Source organism: Dermacentor albipictus, chromosome 10, assembly GCF_038994185.2.
Source record: "Dermacentor albipictus isolate Rhodes 1998 colony chromosome 10, USDA_Dalb.pri_finalv2, whole genome shotgun sequence".
Taxonomy (NCBI): domain Eukaryota; kingdom Metazoa; phylum Arthropoda; class Arachnida; order Ixodida; family Ixodidae; genus Dermacentor; species Dermacentor albipictus.
In genome coordinates, this window is record NC_091830.1 from 71,336,563 (window position 1) to 71,356,565 (window position 20,003).

General features: G+C 45.3%; 1 protein-coding gene across 1 annotated transcript; it reads left to right on the plus strand.

The window, feature by feature from the left end:
* Positions 1-5,942: 5,942 nt before the first annotated feature.
* On the plus strand, positions 5,943-14,753 carry LOC135898331 (transmembrane protein 45B-like). The gene is made up of 4 exons (XM_065427214.1): positions 5,943-6,028; positions 9,660-9,857; positions 10,831-11,175; positions 14,428-14,753. Exons 2-4 carry the CDS (start codon positions 9,666-9,668, stop codon positions 14,701-14,703), a joined length of 813 nt encoding a protein of 270 aa, XP_065283286.1. The 5' UTR covers positions 5,943-6,028; positions 9,660-9,665; the 3' UTR covers positions 14,704-14,753.
* The last annotated feature ends 5,250 nt before the right edge of the window (positions 14,754-20,003 follow it).

Below are 20,003 nucleotides of genomic sequence, written 5' to 3' on the forward strand. Positions count from 1 at the left end.
GAAACATTCTTGCCTGACGCAAGACGGCGTGTGACGGTTACGGGTGGATGCAGATTGCGGTTGTGCGAATGAAGGCTTACATTGGTCCCTTCTAAATATCTTCAAGTGACGGAACACTGTAGACTGGACGTGTTTTAACGGTGAGGGCACGTGAGGTGACATAGCGTTGCTGAGGCCATACAACGACGTTACTTGAAAATTCAGTTGTACATAGGACAGAATATGCGATGGGAGATCTACCATCTTAAGGATGTCTTGTGAGACATGCTCATGCAGTGTGCTATCTTTTGCAACAGAAACATTCTTCCGAAGTTACACCTTCCACTCCTGAAACATACCGTGCTTCGGGTGTCACAAAACCTGTTCGTGGCGTCGATCATCTGCCTGAGGCAGCTACTTGTTGCAAAGGCTCCGGGTGGTGCCCGCCAAAGCTGAAGACTGATGTCTACACGGATTTGATTTGTAGCTTCGCGATACAACTGCGTGGATGACAATGTCGCCTTTCATGAACCTCCCTCTACATTGCATTCTTCTGCAGAATTGATTTGCCGCGGATAAGTTAGTGACATTCCGGTGGGTGAGAATTTTGCACACGGTAAATAGTTGTTCTACAAGGCGCATCGGGCCGCGTTCAAGAGTGAGTGCAGAAGTTTCATGCAGCCGATGTTGCGTCGTTTTCTGCCTAGTATTTCCGCCATGGTACTTTGTTCAGTACCATTTTGCCAAAGTGTACATGCGCTACTTATAGCGCTAAGCTGCGTATTCTCCGTCCACGCTTCAATGTGCCGTACCCGCCGTGGTTGCTCAGTGGCTATGGTGTTAGGCTGCTGAGCACGAGGTCGCGGGATCGAATCCCGGCCACGGCGGCCGCATTTCGATGGGGGCGAACTGCGAAAACACCCGTGTGCTTAGATTTAGGTGCACGTTAAAGAACCCCAGGTGGTCAAAATTTCCGGAGTCCTCCACTACGGCGTGCCTCATAATCAGAAAGTGGTTTTGGCACGTAAAACCCCAAATATTATTATTATCAATGTGCCGCATATTGCAGCAAGGCTGAACAAACAAAGCCATCGATTGAGTTATAGCTACGCAGTGAAACAGCTAACTTAAGAGTCTGCTCAGCTACTTGGTGCAGCCACGAGGCTGCGTCATGATGCGTCATGCGTCATGATCATAGCCTACGAGACGGCCGGCACCGTCGCATTTGAGCCTGAATCGCTGGAGAGCCACGGTACCATGCGATTTTAGAAGCTTACGTTCCGCAGAGAACTGCATGTCCGGTGTGACGTAGTCTCTCCATGACGGACGTGCCTGTGGCTGCGGTGACGATGACTCCATTGTTGTTGTTGCCTCCGAACATGGCTGCTACCCACGAGGGCGATCGGTCACACTGAATGATTGAAAAGTACATCCAACGAAATACGAAAAGGGGCAAAGGCAAACATTCGAAACGAAGCGTTAGGTAAATAAACGATCCCACAAATTTTGAGAGCTTAAACGTGAACTTGGGAAAAAATAAAAATAATATAGGGTATTCCACGATCGGCACCCTAGCAGCGTAATCTTCCAGACTCTTTGAATGAATTGGTGCGGCGCATTAATCATGGACGCATGGCTTGGGTCTAATTGACACGTCTCCATTTAGCTTGCACTTTTTCTTGTTCATGTGCCAGAACACTGGCTCATACACTCTGCTTGAGATCCTTGCTTGCTCCCTTTATTGTGGCACGTACACATACGACGGATCGACTTAGAAGCTGGCAGTCAAATGGGCGGGGGGAGGGGGGAATCTTGAGAGAAAAAGTATATGCTAGATGGAAGTGAACATTTTATAAGGAATTAAACTATTTGCTTCACTGATGTCCCACACTATGCTGGAAATTCTTTTTCTTCTTCTGATAATGATGATGATCCCTACCTTGCTTTTGTTCCTGTCAATACATGACACGCACCTCGGCGCTGGATTGAGTACCTCAGTTGGCAGGCCCATAGCTAACAAATGAACGTTGTTTTTTGCAGTTTAGGATATTTCAATTTAGTCCTAAAGCAAAATAAGTGAATAAAGTTTAAATAATTAAAGCAACCAAACCACAGGAACTAGACTCCAAAGCAGCTATAGACTCTATAATAAAGCATGTACAACAGCCAAGCGTACATCTTTTAAAGTGTAACTGAATGCTTGCGTCAGGAATGGAAACAGTTGATATACTGTAAAAAAAGTAAGTTACGCTGCAGTCGTGTAGCTTTTAGAGAGTATAGCGATGCATGTCGTTGATCTTTAGTCCAAGCCCAGTTACGTAGACCATGCAGTGGTCTTCTGTGTAGCCGGCGTTCTCGGTAGAAGGGTAGCAAAGGACCTATTTCTTGGACCTGCCTTACAACGGTGGGAGAAAATAACGTAAATGTCGCCGTGAAAGGATGTACAAAGAGCGCTTGTCTGACACGTGAAGTTTCAAGACTAGCCACACACGCACACCTGTCACACGCGCAGGCGCATAGACATAAAGACTGACACAGATAAGCAGTGTTCAGAACTCACGCTTAAAGCTGATGTCCTTGTAAGTTATTTTTACATGTTATTTTTATTGCGGTAGCAATTATGTGGACACTCCGGACGCATTTGTGCCGTCGCCGTCGCCGTGATGTTCCGTATGAGTGAAAGCGTGTGAGGGTGAGTCAGCGAACGCGGTTCAATCTCGCATGCGCGAGCGAGGAACGCGACTCGGATGCGTTCCCTCTCCTGTGGCGCGCGAGGCAGGTAGGTGAGGCGAGGGAGGAGGGGGCGTTCTGCGGCGGCTGCTACATGACCTGGATGTCCTCCTCTCCCGCCGAACCGTACAGAGTGGAGACAACTGCGGCGTCTACTACGGCGTTGGCCACGCGAATCGCGGAGGCCGTAGCAGACGCCGTAGGAACGCTTTGCCGGCGCTGGTGTGTCTTGAAAGCAGTCTGCGACGTGGCTAAAGTGCGCGCTTGCGCGGGCCTCATCTTCAAAGCGATCTGCGATGTTTGCAGAGTGCGCGTGGTGCCGGCAGCTTCGTATGCGATGTGCTTTCGAGGTTTCGTTCGCGTTGAAGTGAGAGAAGTACGAAGGTCGATTCGCTTGCTGCTGCCGCGGTTCCTCTTTCCAGAATTTTCACAGCGAGTTTCCGCGCTCGTAGAGCGAGATGTGTTTATGTTCACCTGCGTGTGCGTGACACCGTGCTGGTTAGTTTAGTTAAAACACGTTGACGGGCTAGTTGGTTTGAATCCATGCTAGAATGTGTAAGCGCGCGCGACTGAACAAGGACGTGGAAAGAAGCAGACACACAGAGACAGCGCTGTCTGTGTGTCTGTTTCTTTCTACGTCGTCGTTGAGTTACGCTTACGAATTCTATCATTGTTAATTTAGTTAGTGAGCGAATGTTTACAAATCTGTACGGCAGATAAAACTACTATTCTTACTTCGTACAGCTATCTACTAATTTGCTATCGCAAACAGTGCCTAACCTTTCGGGCTGAACGGAGAATTTTTTCATTTACTCTCAATACTGCAATTTCATGTGACACCAGGGCAAGCGCACAGTACTAAATACACAAACAATGGTCCATATTAAAGAAATTTTCACAACAATACTGTCTATTAAATAGGCAACAAATACATTAATTATAGGGTCATTTAGTGACATTGTCTGGAGAAAGTCATAGTAAATACAAAATTTACACAAAATAATGCCGCCGACAGATTTCTAAAATGTCTGTCAGTTGCATTTATCGATCACATCTTCCAACTTACTGATAAGATTGGCTAGTGGCACAAAATAAGGAATCAGTGGAACAAAAAATTTCCTTATTCTTAAGAGCTTACATAACTGCAGTAAACCTTTGTTGTGACGGAGTAATCTGTACAGGGAAGTGACTTTGTTATTAGGAATATTAGGTTAAAAGCGGAGGATGTAAATGAGAGCTACAGTCACTCGCGAACACGAAAGACTTTGAATAAATCAGTGTCTGTAACGATAGGATTTCGTTATAACGAGGGTTTACGGTAGCTGCAGTACTGCGTGACTGGCTACGGTTGAGCTCTTTACCACCGATGCAACGTTTTCTTAAGGCGAATCCATGCCAGGTTGCCTTAAAACACCGCTAACGCAACTGTTGGCCTGCGACATAGAAATCGGTAATTGAAACAATAGCTAAGGTTTCTCAAGCCTCCGTGTGATTCGAGTTCATCGTCGCGTGTGCTTTATTAATCGCGAGATGTAGCGTTATGAAGCGTTCTTTGTTAGCGTCAGTGACCGTTGCATCTTCTCCAGACAACAACTCCCTCGAGCAGTGAGAGTCGAGAGAATGAATGGATGAAGATTGTTCATGAGTTCCGGGGCAGCTCATCTACGCGTTTTAATGCATCTGGGCCTCTCGGTGCGCGAACAAATATATTAATCCTTTGTGCTAGCGGCTGCTAGTAGGAAAGAGAGAGTGCATGCTTGCGCCTGCTGTACGAAGCCAAGCCAAGCTGACGAGTCGCCCGTGTGTTACGATCGAGACTGATCCACCTTCATGCCTCGGCCATTAGCTCTAGACGTAAAGAGCCAATGTTACGGAAACTGGCGAGAAGACGCGACACTTTGCTGCGAAGGTGAGCCAAACAGAAGTGAAACGCTATCACAGTTCACTTACCCTGAAGCAGGCCAACACGGCAGGCAATGCTGAAAGTTTTGGGCTTAAACGGGAAGCGTATAGGCACCACTATGCCTACCGAGGACATTGTTTCTGTTTCATCCTAATACTTGAACGTTGTGGGACATCTAGCCGTAAACCGATTTAGCCGTAAAGAAACATAGGGGTTACGATGATTCTGAGGGGTACTAAGGTGACGCGTGATGGGTTGAACTATTTTTAAGTGTGACACAAAATTCAAGGTGTTTATAAAACTACATAACACTGATGCCCCCCCCCCCCCCAAAAAAAAAAAAAAGAAATGCATGATACTCCAGCTTTCCCGCGTGGAAAATTACGCAGGGTATCACATACGTTGCTATGGCTTCAATTTAGTGTCGAGATCTCGAGGCAGAAGACAACTCGAGTACTAACGCATTATCCAAGCTGGAGAAAGGATCCTTGTAAAGACTTTTCCTCTGTGACGGAAACTGATTGAGAGAATGCTAAGAAGAAGTATACTTTTATTACGAAGTTTACATGGATTGAATGGAGCTTGATGAGATCTCTGTAAAGAAATTTTGAGTGGAGGTATTCCGAAAAGTGGCCTATCGTGAATTGAAATTCGAGTTCTCATTTAGCACTCTACCTGCGGAGCAACTAGAGGTACAAGTGGTAAAATCTGAGGTTGAGAGCACAGGCGAGTTCACAGAGGCATCGGCAGCAGGAAATTGGCCTAACCGCACTGCCGTAACCTGGCCCAACAGAGAGCGACATTAGTAAAGTGGTATCAAAAGATGCTGTCACGAGTGGACCATATGACGCGTAAACCCTTTTGGCGCGGCTCTATCGCCGAGCGAATGACGTCATCTTTAGGTGCTAAACAAGGTCGACGGGATATCCACTGCTTTTCCTGTTGCGCCACGTTATAGAAATAAGTACCGAGCTCCTACAGAGATCCCATCAGGCAAGATCGGCAACACGAGGTTTAGAGAATAAGTTAAACAAAAGACGTCAGCGACAACTTCCACTTCTCCTTTCCAGTTGAGGCGATAAAGTAGGGTACGAGGAGTAATTCTCGGACCTCGATGCGATGCTTATCATCGTCATTTCACATGTGTTAACGACGCATCTGACTTTATGTGCACAGGCTGACTTCGCAGGAACGCGAGGAACAAAAAAAAAGGAAACTCGCATGTTCAAAAAGCGGAGAAGCTCTATGGAGGCATATGTTTGGTCAGCACACCCAGAAAAAAAAAAAGTTATTTTGGCAGGTGTTCTTTCCGCCGTGCAGCGATGAATGATTCTGCAGACGGCGTGCGGCATTTGCCGAGTCACCTGCTGCAGAACCGTCCGAAGGTGCTGGCGCGTCGCCCCTAGGGGCAAACAGGTATCGCGGCGTTTCTGGCATCGGCGACTTCATTGTTCTGATTTCTCTGTTTATAATTACGATAACGTACGATATGTTATACGTAGTTCATAATTTAGGGTAAGAACATACTTTCCAGGAGCAAAAATATTTTGGAGCCTCCGCTTAGGCTATCAAAACAAAAAACGCATTCTGCAGCTTCGCATCAGCAGATTTAACATTCGGATTGCGATACTTTTGCTGGTAAAGGCAGATATGAGCGCAGGTACTTCTGTGTCTAGGTGTTTAGTAGTACTTCGCGAAAAAATTTACTTCCGATTTCGCACGATAACGTGACCTCTATGCACGAGAGTCTCACATCAAATGGAGATTGCATATTGTGTATACAAGCCAGAGTGTGTGTTTGGTTTGTGCTTTGACTGCTCATTGTGGAAAATGGTGCTTTATAGACGGATATTTACAGTGGTACTATGCTGTGAAATAAAGTTAGCTTTACTGAAACTGCGGATATTATGGTGGAATGAATAAGCTTCGTATTTTCTTGGTACAGTCCTTTAAGTTTATCTGACTTGTGGGCAGGAACACATTTTCTATCCGCTGCGAATAATTACGGAATTTTTTCCCGTCTTCAGTGGAATACTGCAGGGACTCGGTCAGGCATACCAGGTACCTTATATGTGTCCTGTTGTAAATACATAAGACATTACACCTCAAGCATGGCAATTTTATGTCTTCTACAATGACTTTCCTTCACGTATATATGAGTTGGGGCGGTTACTTTAACTTTATTCCGAAGCAGCAATAGGAATGTCTTTATTATGCATCACAGGGTAGTTTCTTTTGAAGAACGCAATTTTTGCCGTATAAAATAAATTTCACTAGTATTGCTTTCTGTAGGCAGCAATATCTTGTTGCTGCGCACTCCCTGTGGTTAAGATACTCTGGTGTTTCTTGTACTCCGATGCTTCTTGCGCCATAATGAAAATAATGATGAACACGTAGCCGAATGGCGATGTAAAAGGGAAGAATGCTTTTATTTGTGTTGAAATATGGCAGGGAAAGCGTACAGTGCTTTTAAAAACGGCAAACACGTGTTTCGCCTTGTAGCTAGAGTGAACACCTTAGACAAATATTCAAGAGCTGCTAGAGAAGTGTATAAAACTGCGCTCAAAAATCTTTCTTGGACATATTATGTTGGTCAATGATATAGATGCTGTCGAACACGCCACTAACGCTAGTATGTAAACGGGGTTTGAAGCTCTAGAGTGTGGTGGCCGATACCTTGTTCTTTTACAAATATTTGTCGAAAACCATCAGCCTCCCATGGTGCAATTGAAGCCCTTGAGGTGAAGTAATTTGTGAGAGACGTATGATTAGCACGATATCACACAATGTTCGAATATCCAATGAATAAAGTATGACTTATTGGCTTTCCAATTATTCTAGTGAAGCAACCTGTTGCAACTGCAAAAGTAAGAAGAGTTCAGAATTCCTGCAATGGAAGTAAAACGGCATTGCTCCTGGCTGTCATGTTGAATTTTTATTTGCCTTTAATAGGAATACCTTGAAGCTTAACAACCAAAATCTTGTTAAATGTCTATCAGATCATATAATCTGATGCATAAGTTATGTCCGCCAGCGGCACTACGCACCTGAAGAGGCAGAATCGTGTTTTTAGTCCGAAATAACAATTTAAAAATATATATATATTTTTTACTGAGAACTGAGAAGTTGTAAGTATTGGCGAATGAGATAATGTCATTAAAATACATTTGTTCGTTTTTAGTGCGAATAGCATTTTTGGCATTGTCCGATCAGTTTTCTTTCCGACTATCTACCTAGCCGTTTTCGTGGAATGATCGTGAAGATAGTGCAATCTAATAACCTTTGCCGATCCCGAAAAAGATGCAATCTAAAAATGTGAGCCTAACCTGGTTCGGCGCTTTTAAATGAAAACAAACAAACAAACAAACAAACAAACAAACAAACAAACAAACAAACAAACAAACAAACAAACAAACAAACAAACAAACACATTCGTATACACTCATGTATACACATATATCTTATGTGTGTGAGTGTGAGTGAGTGTCTGTGTGTTTGCATGTGCCTGAGTGTGTTCTTTGAAATTTCTACACACTCATTTTCATCTTAAAAATGTTATTCGCCCACTTGAATAGTAATCGTCCCTCATAGGCCCCGCTTGCCCGGTGAGACGAAACTTTGACAGAAAACCTAGATTAGCTGGCAAAGTAGGCTTTACATTAAATAGTATAGCGATGTTATTTCCGAACCAAAGTAGGTTACCGCAGAAGCCGCGGCCGCTGAGTCTAATAGGAACAGTGAGAGTAGTCACAAATGGGTTTCCAAGCATACGTCTTCGAAATGTTTATACCGCGTTGTCGCCGATTCGCATAGTTTGAGCCCCTAGCCTGGTCACAGCATTCCTTGCTTCTTTAGAAGGTCGTACTGAATTGGCAGCGATACGATTTCTCTTGCGTTCCGTTGAAATCATTGTCGTCGACGCTGCCATCTTCCCTGGCGGAGGCATATATAGGGTTGTCACACACGCCAACGAAGCTTAACATTTAGCATCGAGAACTTCACGCATGTATGATGCGTTAACGAGTCGCGAAATATTTATTAAACCAATTTGACGCATTCGGTGTCTGGTCATTGATTGCCCGAGCGAGAGGAGCATATATGCCGGCGCATACTGTCCGAAACTAAATAAATCCAAGGCAATGCTAAGTGCGTGTCGGCTCAAAAGATAACGATTTCTCTGAAATGCAGTGGCAGTGCCTGCGCGGCGTGTTTTGCAGTAGTGGTGACGTATAGTGCCACCATTCTGCTGTGGTGACGTCATGAGCTGCCAGTGTGTGGCCCAGTCCGAGGCCTCCATCCCTTTATATCAGCACCATCTCACGAAAACCGTCGAGATAACGCCCGTACTTTACAGCAGATATAATACAAAGCATAGCGAAAGTCTAAAACACTATGCCGTTCCCGTAAAGGTGGAAACGGGTTGTCAACGGCTACTCCTTGAGTCTGAAGTGGTCCAAATGTCGTTAGAAGATGTCGTAAATTTTGTTGCATTCGGCCGTCAGCGGAAAATCTCGAAAAAAAGATCGCTTCTGCGAAAATAGAAGTTTGGATAATTTCACAATAAATTAGCACCAGGATATTCGCCTATGGAGTTGACACACAAAGAATGCTCCTCATTTTTCGTTTCGTCACCTCGACTGGTTAGACTTGTTGGAAGGAAAATCAGTTGCATCCGCGAAAGTAGCAACTGAAACTACCTCAATGTTGCTTCCGTTTCCCTCTTCCACTAATGTCATATCCGAACCTATGTTAGCGTACTATTAGATGCATTCCTTTTTTTTTTCGCGTGTGTGCCATAACTACGGCGCATTTACGCCAGTATAATATGGTGGAAGATCGTTTTCAGAAATATAAACAACATGCACGCCTCCTGCAGTTACTGCTGATGCGGCATAGATGCCCAGTGGCTATATAAGAGATGGATGCTTCAATAGCCCCAGTGGGGCTGCAGTGTCTATAAATAATAATCAATGAAGTGTACTGCGTGTCGCGGTGCCGCAAAATGATTGACACAACAGGCAGGTCACGGCTGCGTTCCCGTTTGCAGACGAGCATGGGAACCTTCTATGGTCACGTGCTTCCAGGCGCCATACTATTTGCCTTCGGCACCTGGTGGTCACTGTGGACTTGGCGGCGTCATGCCAGGTGTCGCGCTACCGGAGAGCGCTTTGTGGCCAGTGCATCCGCAGGCCGCGCTGAAGGCGTGGCCAAAATATTTGCGGCGACAGTCGGCGTGGCCACTGAGGTAAGCCGTAATCGTTCCGTAACTCCGGGCGAGAGTCCTTGAAGTGATCTGTTTCTTGTTCTTCGAGCACTTAACCTCCTGGCCGGCCATTTCCCCAAAGTATTGCGTTCATTGGTTATTCCGGGGAAGCCTTGTGTCTGGTTGTGCAAATGAGTTCTCAACGAAATTGGGTCTTGATGATTAAAAAAGAACGACAATGACGCGTCATGGTGTCATTCGAGTAGCGGCAGGCTACTCGGTAAGCAAACTCACTTATGAGTTGACTCACTCAGGCTCACTGAGGCCTACCCGGGAGTCAAAATTCTACATAGCACGACTGAGTAGAACTTTGGTGAGCCTTAGTTCGAGGAATCCCTAAGAAAAACTTTGAGCGTGTTTACCAACATGAACGAATTACTACACTGTAGACAATACTCTCAGAAAAGCTTGCGCCCATTCACGCGCAAACAGTCGCACACGCACTACAGCCTGACACTTGATTAACTGTCAAATTATTTATTCGTTATCGAGAATGAGTTTTTTTTACTTGTGTAGCCACGGTCATCAGCGATGGAACGCACACGAGCCACGCTGTCCAAAGTAGTGCAAATGCAAATGATAAAGCGCAGCGCTCGGAGATTTCGCATGGTGAACAGATTTGAAGAATATTTGTTAATTGCTTGACACTGTAGGCTTCTGTAATCTCTAGGTTTGTTCGTGTCTGTCGTTTGCTACCACTTCTCGGATTCCGGCTGGCAACCGCGTTGTTCGGAACAATTGCAAGGTTGCCGTCCGACACCCAGATCACACCGTACGGGTGCTGGCAGAAGGCTGTGCGTTCAAAGAAATGCCGTCGGGAATGCAATAAATAAATAAATAAATAAATAAATAAATAAATAAATAAATAAATAAATAAATAAATAAATAAATAAATAAATAAATAAATAAAACATATGTAAAACATAAACAACCGTTTTTTTTTTGCCCTCTGTAGATACACAAGTGCATCTCCAAGGGAGAGTGGGCTCCCAGGAACTGGCATCACATGGCCACGTACGTGTTCTGCGGTCTCAGCGGACCGGCGGATCTGCTGTCTTCGTCGTCGATGGGAGCCGGTCTCGTGCCGGCCGACTCCGACTACGCCGTGCTGCTGCTTTCTTTCGTGGGCGAAGGGCTCGTGTTCCACGTGCACTCGCACGGCAGGGCCCCGCTCGACGTGCTCGTGCACGAGCTGCTCGTCTACGCCATCGTGGCGCAGGCCGCCTGCCTTGGCGTCGAGATGGCGCGACGATCGAGCGTGGTGGCGGCGCTTGCGAGGGGATTCTGCGCAACATTGCAGGTAGGCCCCGCCGCGCGTGGGGGCGAAACCTAGACAGGCATGCGAGAGCGTGTTGCAGGACGAAGAGGTTTTCCAGTCCTAATTCGTGCTACTTTTGTAATTTAGACTGAAGGAAAAACGTTTTGTTGTCAAACGTTAAGCTGGTGCTGTTTGCCACGCCTGGCCTTCGCGCCAATAAGCTCCGATCATCGTTATCATAAACCGGCTTGAACGAAGTACACCGCGCTTGAAATAAAACAAAGGCAATAATATTTTCACTGGATCGTCACACTATCTTGATCTGCGCCTGTAATGCCTGTAATGGTTGCGCTATTTGGAGATTTTCTTTGACTTCATTGCCGGCTGCCTCTAAAGAACCCCTCCTGTGCTTTCTTTATCACCGTCATTTATGTTCGCGCATGTAGAGATATGATTGAAGACTGTCATGACGACCATATAAAGGTCGCTTTCGGGGAACTACTGAACCGACGGTATTCGGCGATCATACAAGACGACGACGCTACTATTGCACAAATACCATTGTAACAGCGATCACTCGCCCCAAAAGTTGTCGCATGCTTGTGGACCGATTTGCATTTTAGGTGCAGTCACTGATGTACTCAGCTTGCATGTGTGCAGGCACGACCGTGCCGAATGACGGATAGCGGGGGACAAAACCGCGCAAGACACAGAGAGAAAGGCCGAACGCTGCTTCTTGTGTGTTCCGCTGTTCGTGGTGTCTTTTCTTTCTTCACTTGACCGCGAGAACCGCGGATGTCAACCCATTCATGTTCTAATGAATTCAGAGCGAAGCAATTAGTAAAAAATCACGGCGGTATGATTAAAAAACTTGGAGGACGCTTAAGCGCCGCCTGTAAGATGGGAAAGTGAAAGGATTCAGAGATCCCTGACTGCTTCTCACGCGTCCCGGCAACTGTTGCTTGTGTAACCGTAATGTTTACCCGGAAACGGTGAACGCTGTGCACGAAGGCGGGCTTTAACGTTCTTTCTGTTTTCTCCTCTTCCGCCTCCTTGCACCACTGTCGCGGATGCAAGGAGGAACCGAGTTGCAAAGGAACCGAGCTGGGTGCGCTGCTCTTTGCATGGCAGAAACACAGGAAAACGAATCTGTGTTCGAGTTTCCGCGCAGCAGAATTATGTTTTTCTCGTACATTCAAATTACAGTCCGACGCTACCATATCTGTAGGTTCTGTGTAAGCCATACGCACAATTTTTCCGGCGCTTTTTCCTTTGAGAAATTCAGTTAGTTTAGGAACACCCATGGGCCACGCGGAGGACCTGCGGGATTCGGGATGTGGGGTTCTGAATGATTGCCGGACGCCGACACCGTTTTTTTTTTTTGCGGCTCGGGGATTTCGACGCTATCGCGTTATTAGCTTCGGCCCTGCTATGACATTTCAGTGACCGCGGCGCCGCAACTCGATGTACGATGGCTGGTCGTCATTGTCTACGAAAAAAAAAAGAAAAAACGAGTGCACGCTTTGTTTCGTCAAAAAGTGTGCGTTCGCGACGTTGGTTTTCCAGAAGTACATTGACGCGTGGCCGTAGGAAAGGCATTTTTCGAGTAAAAAAAAAAAGCGAGTAAAAAATTATGTAGACTAGCATTCTCGGGAGACTGTTTCATAGCAAAGAGCGAATACCTTTACAGCGGTGTTCCTTGCTTCCAGCGGCTGATGTCTTTATGGCATATTTTCTCGTGCGCATTTTTTGGATGGCCCTTGACTTGGCGCTGGCTGAGTGGGCATTTTTCTCTCACTTGACCGAAATTAACCGGCGTAATATTTGGTGCTGCACCATACTGCGCTATCACACGAACACAATTGAGACATTGTTCCGAGTGCTCTCGAATGTGACCTAGCGAGAGTTGAATGTGTTTGTGTGCCTCTTTCAAATGGACCTGCTTCGCATAACGTGCATTTTTGAAAGTCGTAGTCTTATCTAGTTCTTATCGCAGCGCTTGGCCCATTTAGAGTGATTTCGGACTTGCGCTGATCAATTGACTGGATTAAATTCTGGTGTTTTACGTGCCAAAACCACGATTGTTTATGAGGCCCGCCGTAGTAAGGAACTCCGGATTAAGTGTGCCCACGGGGGAATCTTTAACGTGCGCCCAATGCACGGGACATGGCCGATTTTTGTATTTAACTCGCAGTGAAATGCAGCCGCCGAGGCCGGTATCCAATGCCGCGACCTCGTGCTTAGCAGCTCAACACCATAGGCGCTGAGCCATCACGGTGGGTATGCTGACTAGATATGGATCCATAAAAGTACACGTGCCAATATGAGCCGTTATGACAATTTGGAACACGAATTTACACAGCGGTATTATGTATCCGTCTTTATGGGAAAAGTCAGGTCGACGTCCGTGGTTCCCTCACAAAAATCCATAAGGTCCCCCATAGCGTTCCAAGGGACTAAGAAATGAAAGTGGGAAAGAAAATACACTCTTACATTAAAATGTATTCCTTGTGTGTTTCTATGTGCACTCACAGCATTCCGAAACAGTGCAAATTTGTACCCCAAGCGTGGAGCGCTAGGGTAAACAGCACTGTTAATGCAAGTGTGGTCGCCCCGGCGTTTCTTTTTTTTCGTATCACATTATGCAGACAACTTATGGTTAGCGTGACACTGAATGATCACCGCTTGACCATGATACAAACGTGGCAAATTTTAATCCCGTTCAGGAGGCTCCTAGTATATCGATTAAACTGTTTTATACTTTAATTCAAGATATCCAGAGGATGAGCAAAACGAGAACAAGGTGAAAGCAAGAGCCAACGTTTCGACAAGTGGGCTTGCCTTTTTCAAGGCCTTGAAGAAGACAAGTCCACTTGTCGAAACGTTGGTTCCTGCTTTCATCTTGTTCTCGTTTTGCTCATCGTCTTGAATTCCCATGTCGCGCCTTCCCCGTGTTCTGCAATGATGTTCAAAGGTTGTTCAAAGGGTCGACATGAACACTGAATAGAAGAATTAGATTGACGGGTCACATAACGTTCAGATTGGGAAGCCCTTTGTATAGGACAGCTGTCATTGTGATCTCGTATTTTATAATAAGACGGGCCATTGGAAGAGAGCTTCAGGTTCTAGCAGAGTTTTGTTGGCAGACAACTCAGACGATGAAAATTCTGCTCAGGGCAATGTGAGACACCAAAGAAGGCTCTGTTTTAGGGAGGAGCTGTGTCTTTTTCGTCATTGCTTCGCTCGCTCTCGCTCGGGGTCACGCAACCTTGTTTACTATACCTGCCTTCGCAGGGCACCTGGCTGATCCAGATCGCCTTTGTTCTTTTCGACCCAAGGGAGCAGAAGCACTGGAACCCTCGCAGCCAGCGCGACGCCATGCTGGCGGCCGCCATTTTCGCTGTTCACGTGGTAGCCGCGCTGGTTTACGTCTGCTTGCTGGGAACCATATTCGCACGCCGTGGCAAGGTCACCTACTCTCGCCTGCCGCAAGAGGCGGAGAAGGAGAAGGTAGACTGCTTCACTGCTGCCTCGGTTCGACCCGGCATTCTGCGTGCCCTGATTCCTTGAAAGGAAAATAGGATCACATCTTACACAATAAATGTTTTAAGACCCCTATGGCTACACAGAGGGTGCTTATCTTGCTCCATGGCTAAGACTCTTAACCTGAAGGGGTAAGATTGAACCATTAATGGGACAAATGAATTAGTTCTTTAGGCGAATTGTCAATAACGTGATAGCTGTGATTGGCGACAAAAATGCACGAAATGAACCTTAAAAGCTATCATGGTCGAACTGTAGCGTAAGGTCTATCGGCGCGCGCCAGGTGGTCAAAATTATTACAGTTTCAGTGAGAAAACATTATATGTCCTATTTCGTGAAATCCATCGTCGTAGTCGGTGGGTCCGAAAGATGGTACCAAAAATGGCTGACAACACAACGAGTAAAGAAGCACGACAACAAATGCTCGGACTGACGTCAAACTTCTCAGGGAGGTTTCTGTAAACAAAGTAATTTAACGGTTTTCAAATGAAAATTTGGTAAATTTCTGTTGGGCCTGCAGGGTGCGAGACGAACACGCTTCAGCAACGCCACCATGGCTCTTTCTTTAAACATGGCACTTATTACAGTGAATGAAATGTTTGATGTACAGGAACTGTATTCACAATATGAGCACCAAGTATTCATAAGCACTCACAGGTCAACAAGCAGTGCGTACGAAGAAAAGATCACACAAAGTAGCATCTTCCATCACAACAAAAACTTGGAAGATGTCGAACGCCTAATCAAAAGCAGATACCAAGTTGACTGACATTCTTCTTGAATCTTGATTGTAAATGTCCTTTAACTGCGTAATCATTTGAGCGAAATGCGATCTTGAGGGAATTGTTTTTTCTTGTTTTTGACACTCATGGTGTGGCGCCACCTTCCCCACATTGGCTTCGCCGTCACTTTCCCAATGACGCGCTCACTAGGTCCCACCTTTAGTGAGCCAGATCGCTGCGATGCCGCGGCGAGGGTTCCAGCATTTCTATTTCTTTGGGTCGAAAAGAACAAAGCGATCTGGATCACCCAGGCGCCCTGCCCAGTCACGTAAAACAAACAAGGTTGCATGACCGTGAGTGAGCTCGAATGAACTAATGACGAAAAAACAATTTTCGGATAACTAGAATGCAAGACCGAGACGCCACGGTGGCTCCATGGTTCTGGCTGACTAAACGTGTGCCTAGTGCGTGCGTAATTGGGCACGTGACAGCACAGTCAATGGGTAGGAGGTGGTGTTACGTCCTGAGTATAGAACGTGAGCGCGTCCATGGCCTTCCGAGGTCTACAAACGGTACAATGCTTTCGCATCCCGACACGTAAGTAGTCTTAAGTTGGTTGGTTCTTAAGAATTTTTATTGAGTGTCCTGCAAATTCATGACCAGGGCTAAGGTCTCCCACGTCGGCACGTGCATACCTTGCCTAGTCGCCGCTTCGTGGGCCAGCTGGATGGCCCAGATTCGGTCAATGAGCGGGGAGCTCGTGGGAGCACATTGGGCCACCACGCCGAGAGAGCATCAAGATTAACGCCTTTAGTCTTTGCCTCACATTCCCAGAGCATGAGTTTTAGTGTAGCAGGTTCTAAACCGGAGACCTTGCAGTGGCTGTCGTGATAGATCGCAGAGAAGAATCTATCATATGCTGATGGGCTTGGATAACTATCACACTGTAGTTGCCGCCAGGGGGTCGCTTGGGCTCTGCATAATTTGCTAGGTGGAGGAAAACTTCGTACTCCAAATAGAAAGCCTAAGTTATTTAATTGTAGCTGGTTAGCCTGTCCTTGTCTGCGTCAGCCTGGACGGTTGCTGAATTTTTTTATTATGGCTTGTCTCATAGCAGGGGTTGTTTGTGCTCGCTGTCGTGTACCAGACATATTTTTTTCATATCCTTGAGGGTAAAGGTGTTGGCCACGGGACATATGAGAGGCCTTCAAGATGTAAGAATTCTTGATGTGATAGCGAGAGAACGCCGTACTCAAGGTCCATGACAATAATACGAATAGCACGCTTGATGTTGGCATACAGGAATAGTCTGTTCTATTTCGCCACACACTTTAGTTGGCCGCTATATTTTGTTATGATGCGAAGAGCTCTTGATAACGCCGACTTTAATCAATGTGTCTAGGTAGACGTCATACGTAGGGCTCATTTCTTCAATTCCTCCCCGAATTTCACGGTTTTTAGAAAAATCTGAACATTTTTTTTTCATGTGGATTCCACAGAGTGGTGTGCCCCCTTCATCAATTCATAAAAACAAAACTAATTTTCGGGACAGATTTTCCAGGCCACAGTAAAAAGAAAGTGACGAGACACTCCACCTTAGCTTTTTTTATTTACTCTCATACCCACAATGCCATTTAGGCATTACAATAGGGGGGCGGGGGGTCAGGTTTACACAGAGCAATGTGAACAACCCATTGCATTTTTATGATCAACAAAGGTACAGTATAGAACCCAATCAATATCATTATGAAACAGAAGTAGTACATCAAGATGTCTGCGCACATTACCAACATAAAGTAAGCTAAGCACCTCGGGATTTGGTAGACGAAAATGGCACTATAGAACTATATAATGAAGAGGTATGAAAAAAAAACTCCAGCAGTAGACAGACTAGAATTTTAAAGAGCAGCTACCAAAGCTTCGTTATCAATTATGCCATCCACGGCAGCAGACAGTCGATTCCACTCAGAAATAATTTTGAGGAAAAAAGTACTTTTAAAAAGATTGGTTCTGGAACTATATTCTCTGACCTTGAGTTCATGATCTGTTGGTCCAGGTATATAATGCAGCTAAAAATATACCGATTGCGGTCTGTCGCAATCTGGGCATGAAATGTATTGTGAAAAAGCTTTAACCGTAAAGCTCACCTTCATTTTGCTTACAGTTACCGATTACATACCTAGCTGCTATATTCAGGGCTCTCGCAAGTTTGTCTCGGTCGGTAACTGTGGGAGGGTCCCATATAGTGCATTCATAATTTAAGCTTGGTCTGACATTGCTTTTATAAAAAAGATCACGGGCTTGCTGGGTGCAGACCCTTTGCATGCTTTTGCTGTGACGAAATCAACATGCCTGTGCCAACACGCAGATGGTGTGAGAAATACCCCAAATACTTATACTCGGAAACAGTCTGCAATGGAGAGCCGCATAGATTATATATTGCCTTTGGCATACACTTCTTCGTGAAACGCATGTAGGCAGTTTTTTGTGCTTTATTTGCATATCCCATTGTTTACACCACTTTTATATTTTAGCTAAATCACTTTGTAGGTCATTTTGTTTGTCAGCGACACTTGTAATTTCCTTAAATGTTATTACATCGTCAGCATACATTCCGACGGAAGAAGCGATGGTGTGGGGAAGGTCATTTACAAATTTAAAAAAAAAGGAACGCCCAATACCGAGCCCTCAAGGGACACCGGACGTCACACGTGCCACACCGCATTCTGCACCATTTAACACCACATGCTGAGACCGCAAGGAAGAGTATTCCTGAATCCATATAATTACCTATTCATTGAAATTAAACCAGCGCAGTTCACATACAAGCGATTTGTGATCCATTAGGCTGAATGCTTTTCTAAAATCTGCAAACACTGAATCAACGCACGAACAGGCATCCAGTGCTACACAAACTTCATGAGCAAATTCTGTTACTTAGGTTATACAGGAAAGTCTTTGTCTGAAACCATGCAGTGTTGGAGCAAATAGGTTATGATTGGTTATGTGTGTCGTTATGTTAGTGTACAAGACGCGCTCTAATATTTTGCAGACGATACTTGTTAGAAATATCGGCCCGCAATTGCCGAGCGATTTCCGAGGCCCATATTTATAACTAGGCACAACGTATGGCACCTTACATTCGTTCTGTAGGCACCCCGTGCTCAATGGCTTTCCATCCTTGGATGGTGCACACGCAAATGAAACACTGATTCCAGCACAAAAACTCTAACAATTGCAAGTTTTTATTTGAAGAAAAGGAATAATATACCCAATAATGATGAGAGTCATGTGGATTACATGTAAAAGTCGACATGCACTCAAGAGTGATCAATGAACGAGATCTCGTCGTTTGCCAGGGAAACTCACGGCTGACTTATACAAATGCTCTTGTGCACATTCGTGCAATAATCAGCGCACGAAGGCGGAATTTCGATCGACGTATTCGATGAGAAAAGAGGCAAAAAACTCGAAGCGGTTGGCTTCGCCTAAGCTGTCTTCTATTTCTACTCCGTTATGCCGAAGTGAAGGAACACATGCCATGTCTTTTCTCCTACATTTGATTAGATTCCATACTAGCCTTGTCGACTGCTGCGCTGTAGTTTTCAAATAGTTTGCAAATTACGTTTCTTATTTAACTAATTCCATGTGACATTTTAGTGGTAAAAGGAGCAATAAAATGTATAGTAGAAGCCTTTATATTGCCTCTTGATGGCCCGTATGCTCCTTTTCGCCAGGTGAGAGCCAACTCGCTTATGCGAACACACTTCTTGCATTCCTTGCACAGTTTGCAGTTTTCAAATTGTCGATGTCGTAGTAATAAAGTCTGTTAAATGAAGTAGTTCTTTTACTGTGTTCTTTCTTCTTGCGACTTTCTTTTCTTCAGCTTTGCGTACACATGGATAATATTCACTAGTACGATCTATATTCTTCACTGTGAAAATGCAAACCCCTACACATTCTCCCAGGTCAGTGTTCGATGATCTTGGCTACAAATTCTTCAGAAAATTTCAATGAGTTCAATTTTATCCTAGCACTAGCGTACAATTCAGTTACGAAGGCTGACTACATCTGTAGCAGGAGGCTATCGACGGTTCAATGGGGAAATACAGTTATGCACACAACTGTTATTTCACATCAATGCATAGGAAGCTGTCATCGATAAGCATAGCACCAGCTTCGCTTTCTGAGTGCTAATCAAACGTAAAAAGAAAAAGAAAATACAAACCAGAGCATATGCATAAAATATTTAACTGCAATGTCAATACGTTAATAAACAGCATGTAAATAATTAGGGCCTCAAATATTCATCACGGCAGAGAGAGCGGTATTTGTGGGAGCACAAGGGTCGGCAATTTTGCGTCGAACCAGTCGCTGTACAGATAATGGAGAGTTTTCGAAACTTCCGTCTGCACTGGCTCTAGAAACAGCCCACTGCGTGTTGATAAGGGGCTTGGATAATCTTCCTTCGTTATTTCACACCTGTTATCCCCGGAAATTAGGTGACCTCAAGATTACCACCTTTAGGCAGACGAGGTTCGTTTATTTTGTGAGCACAAAGTTCGGAATGCGTCCACTCTCGAACCCCAATCGAGAAAACACGAG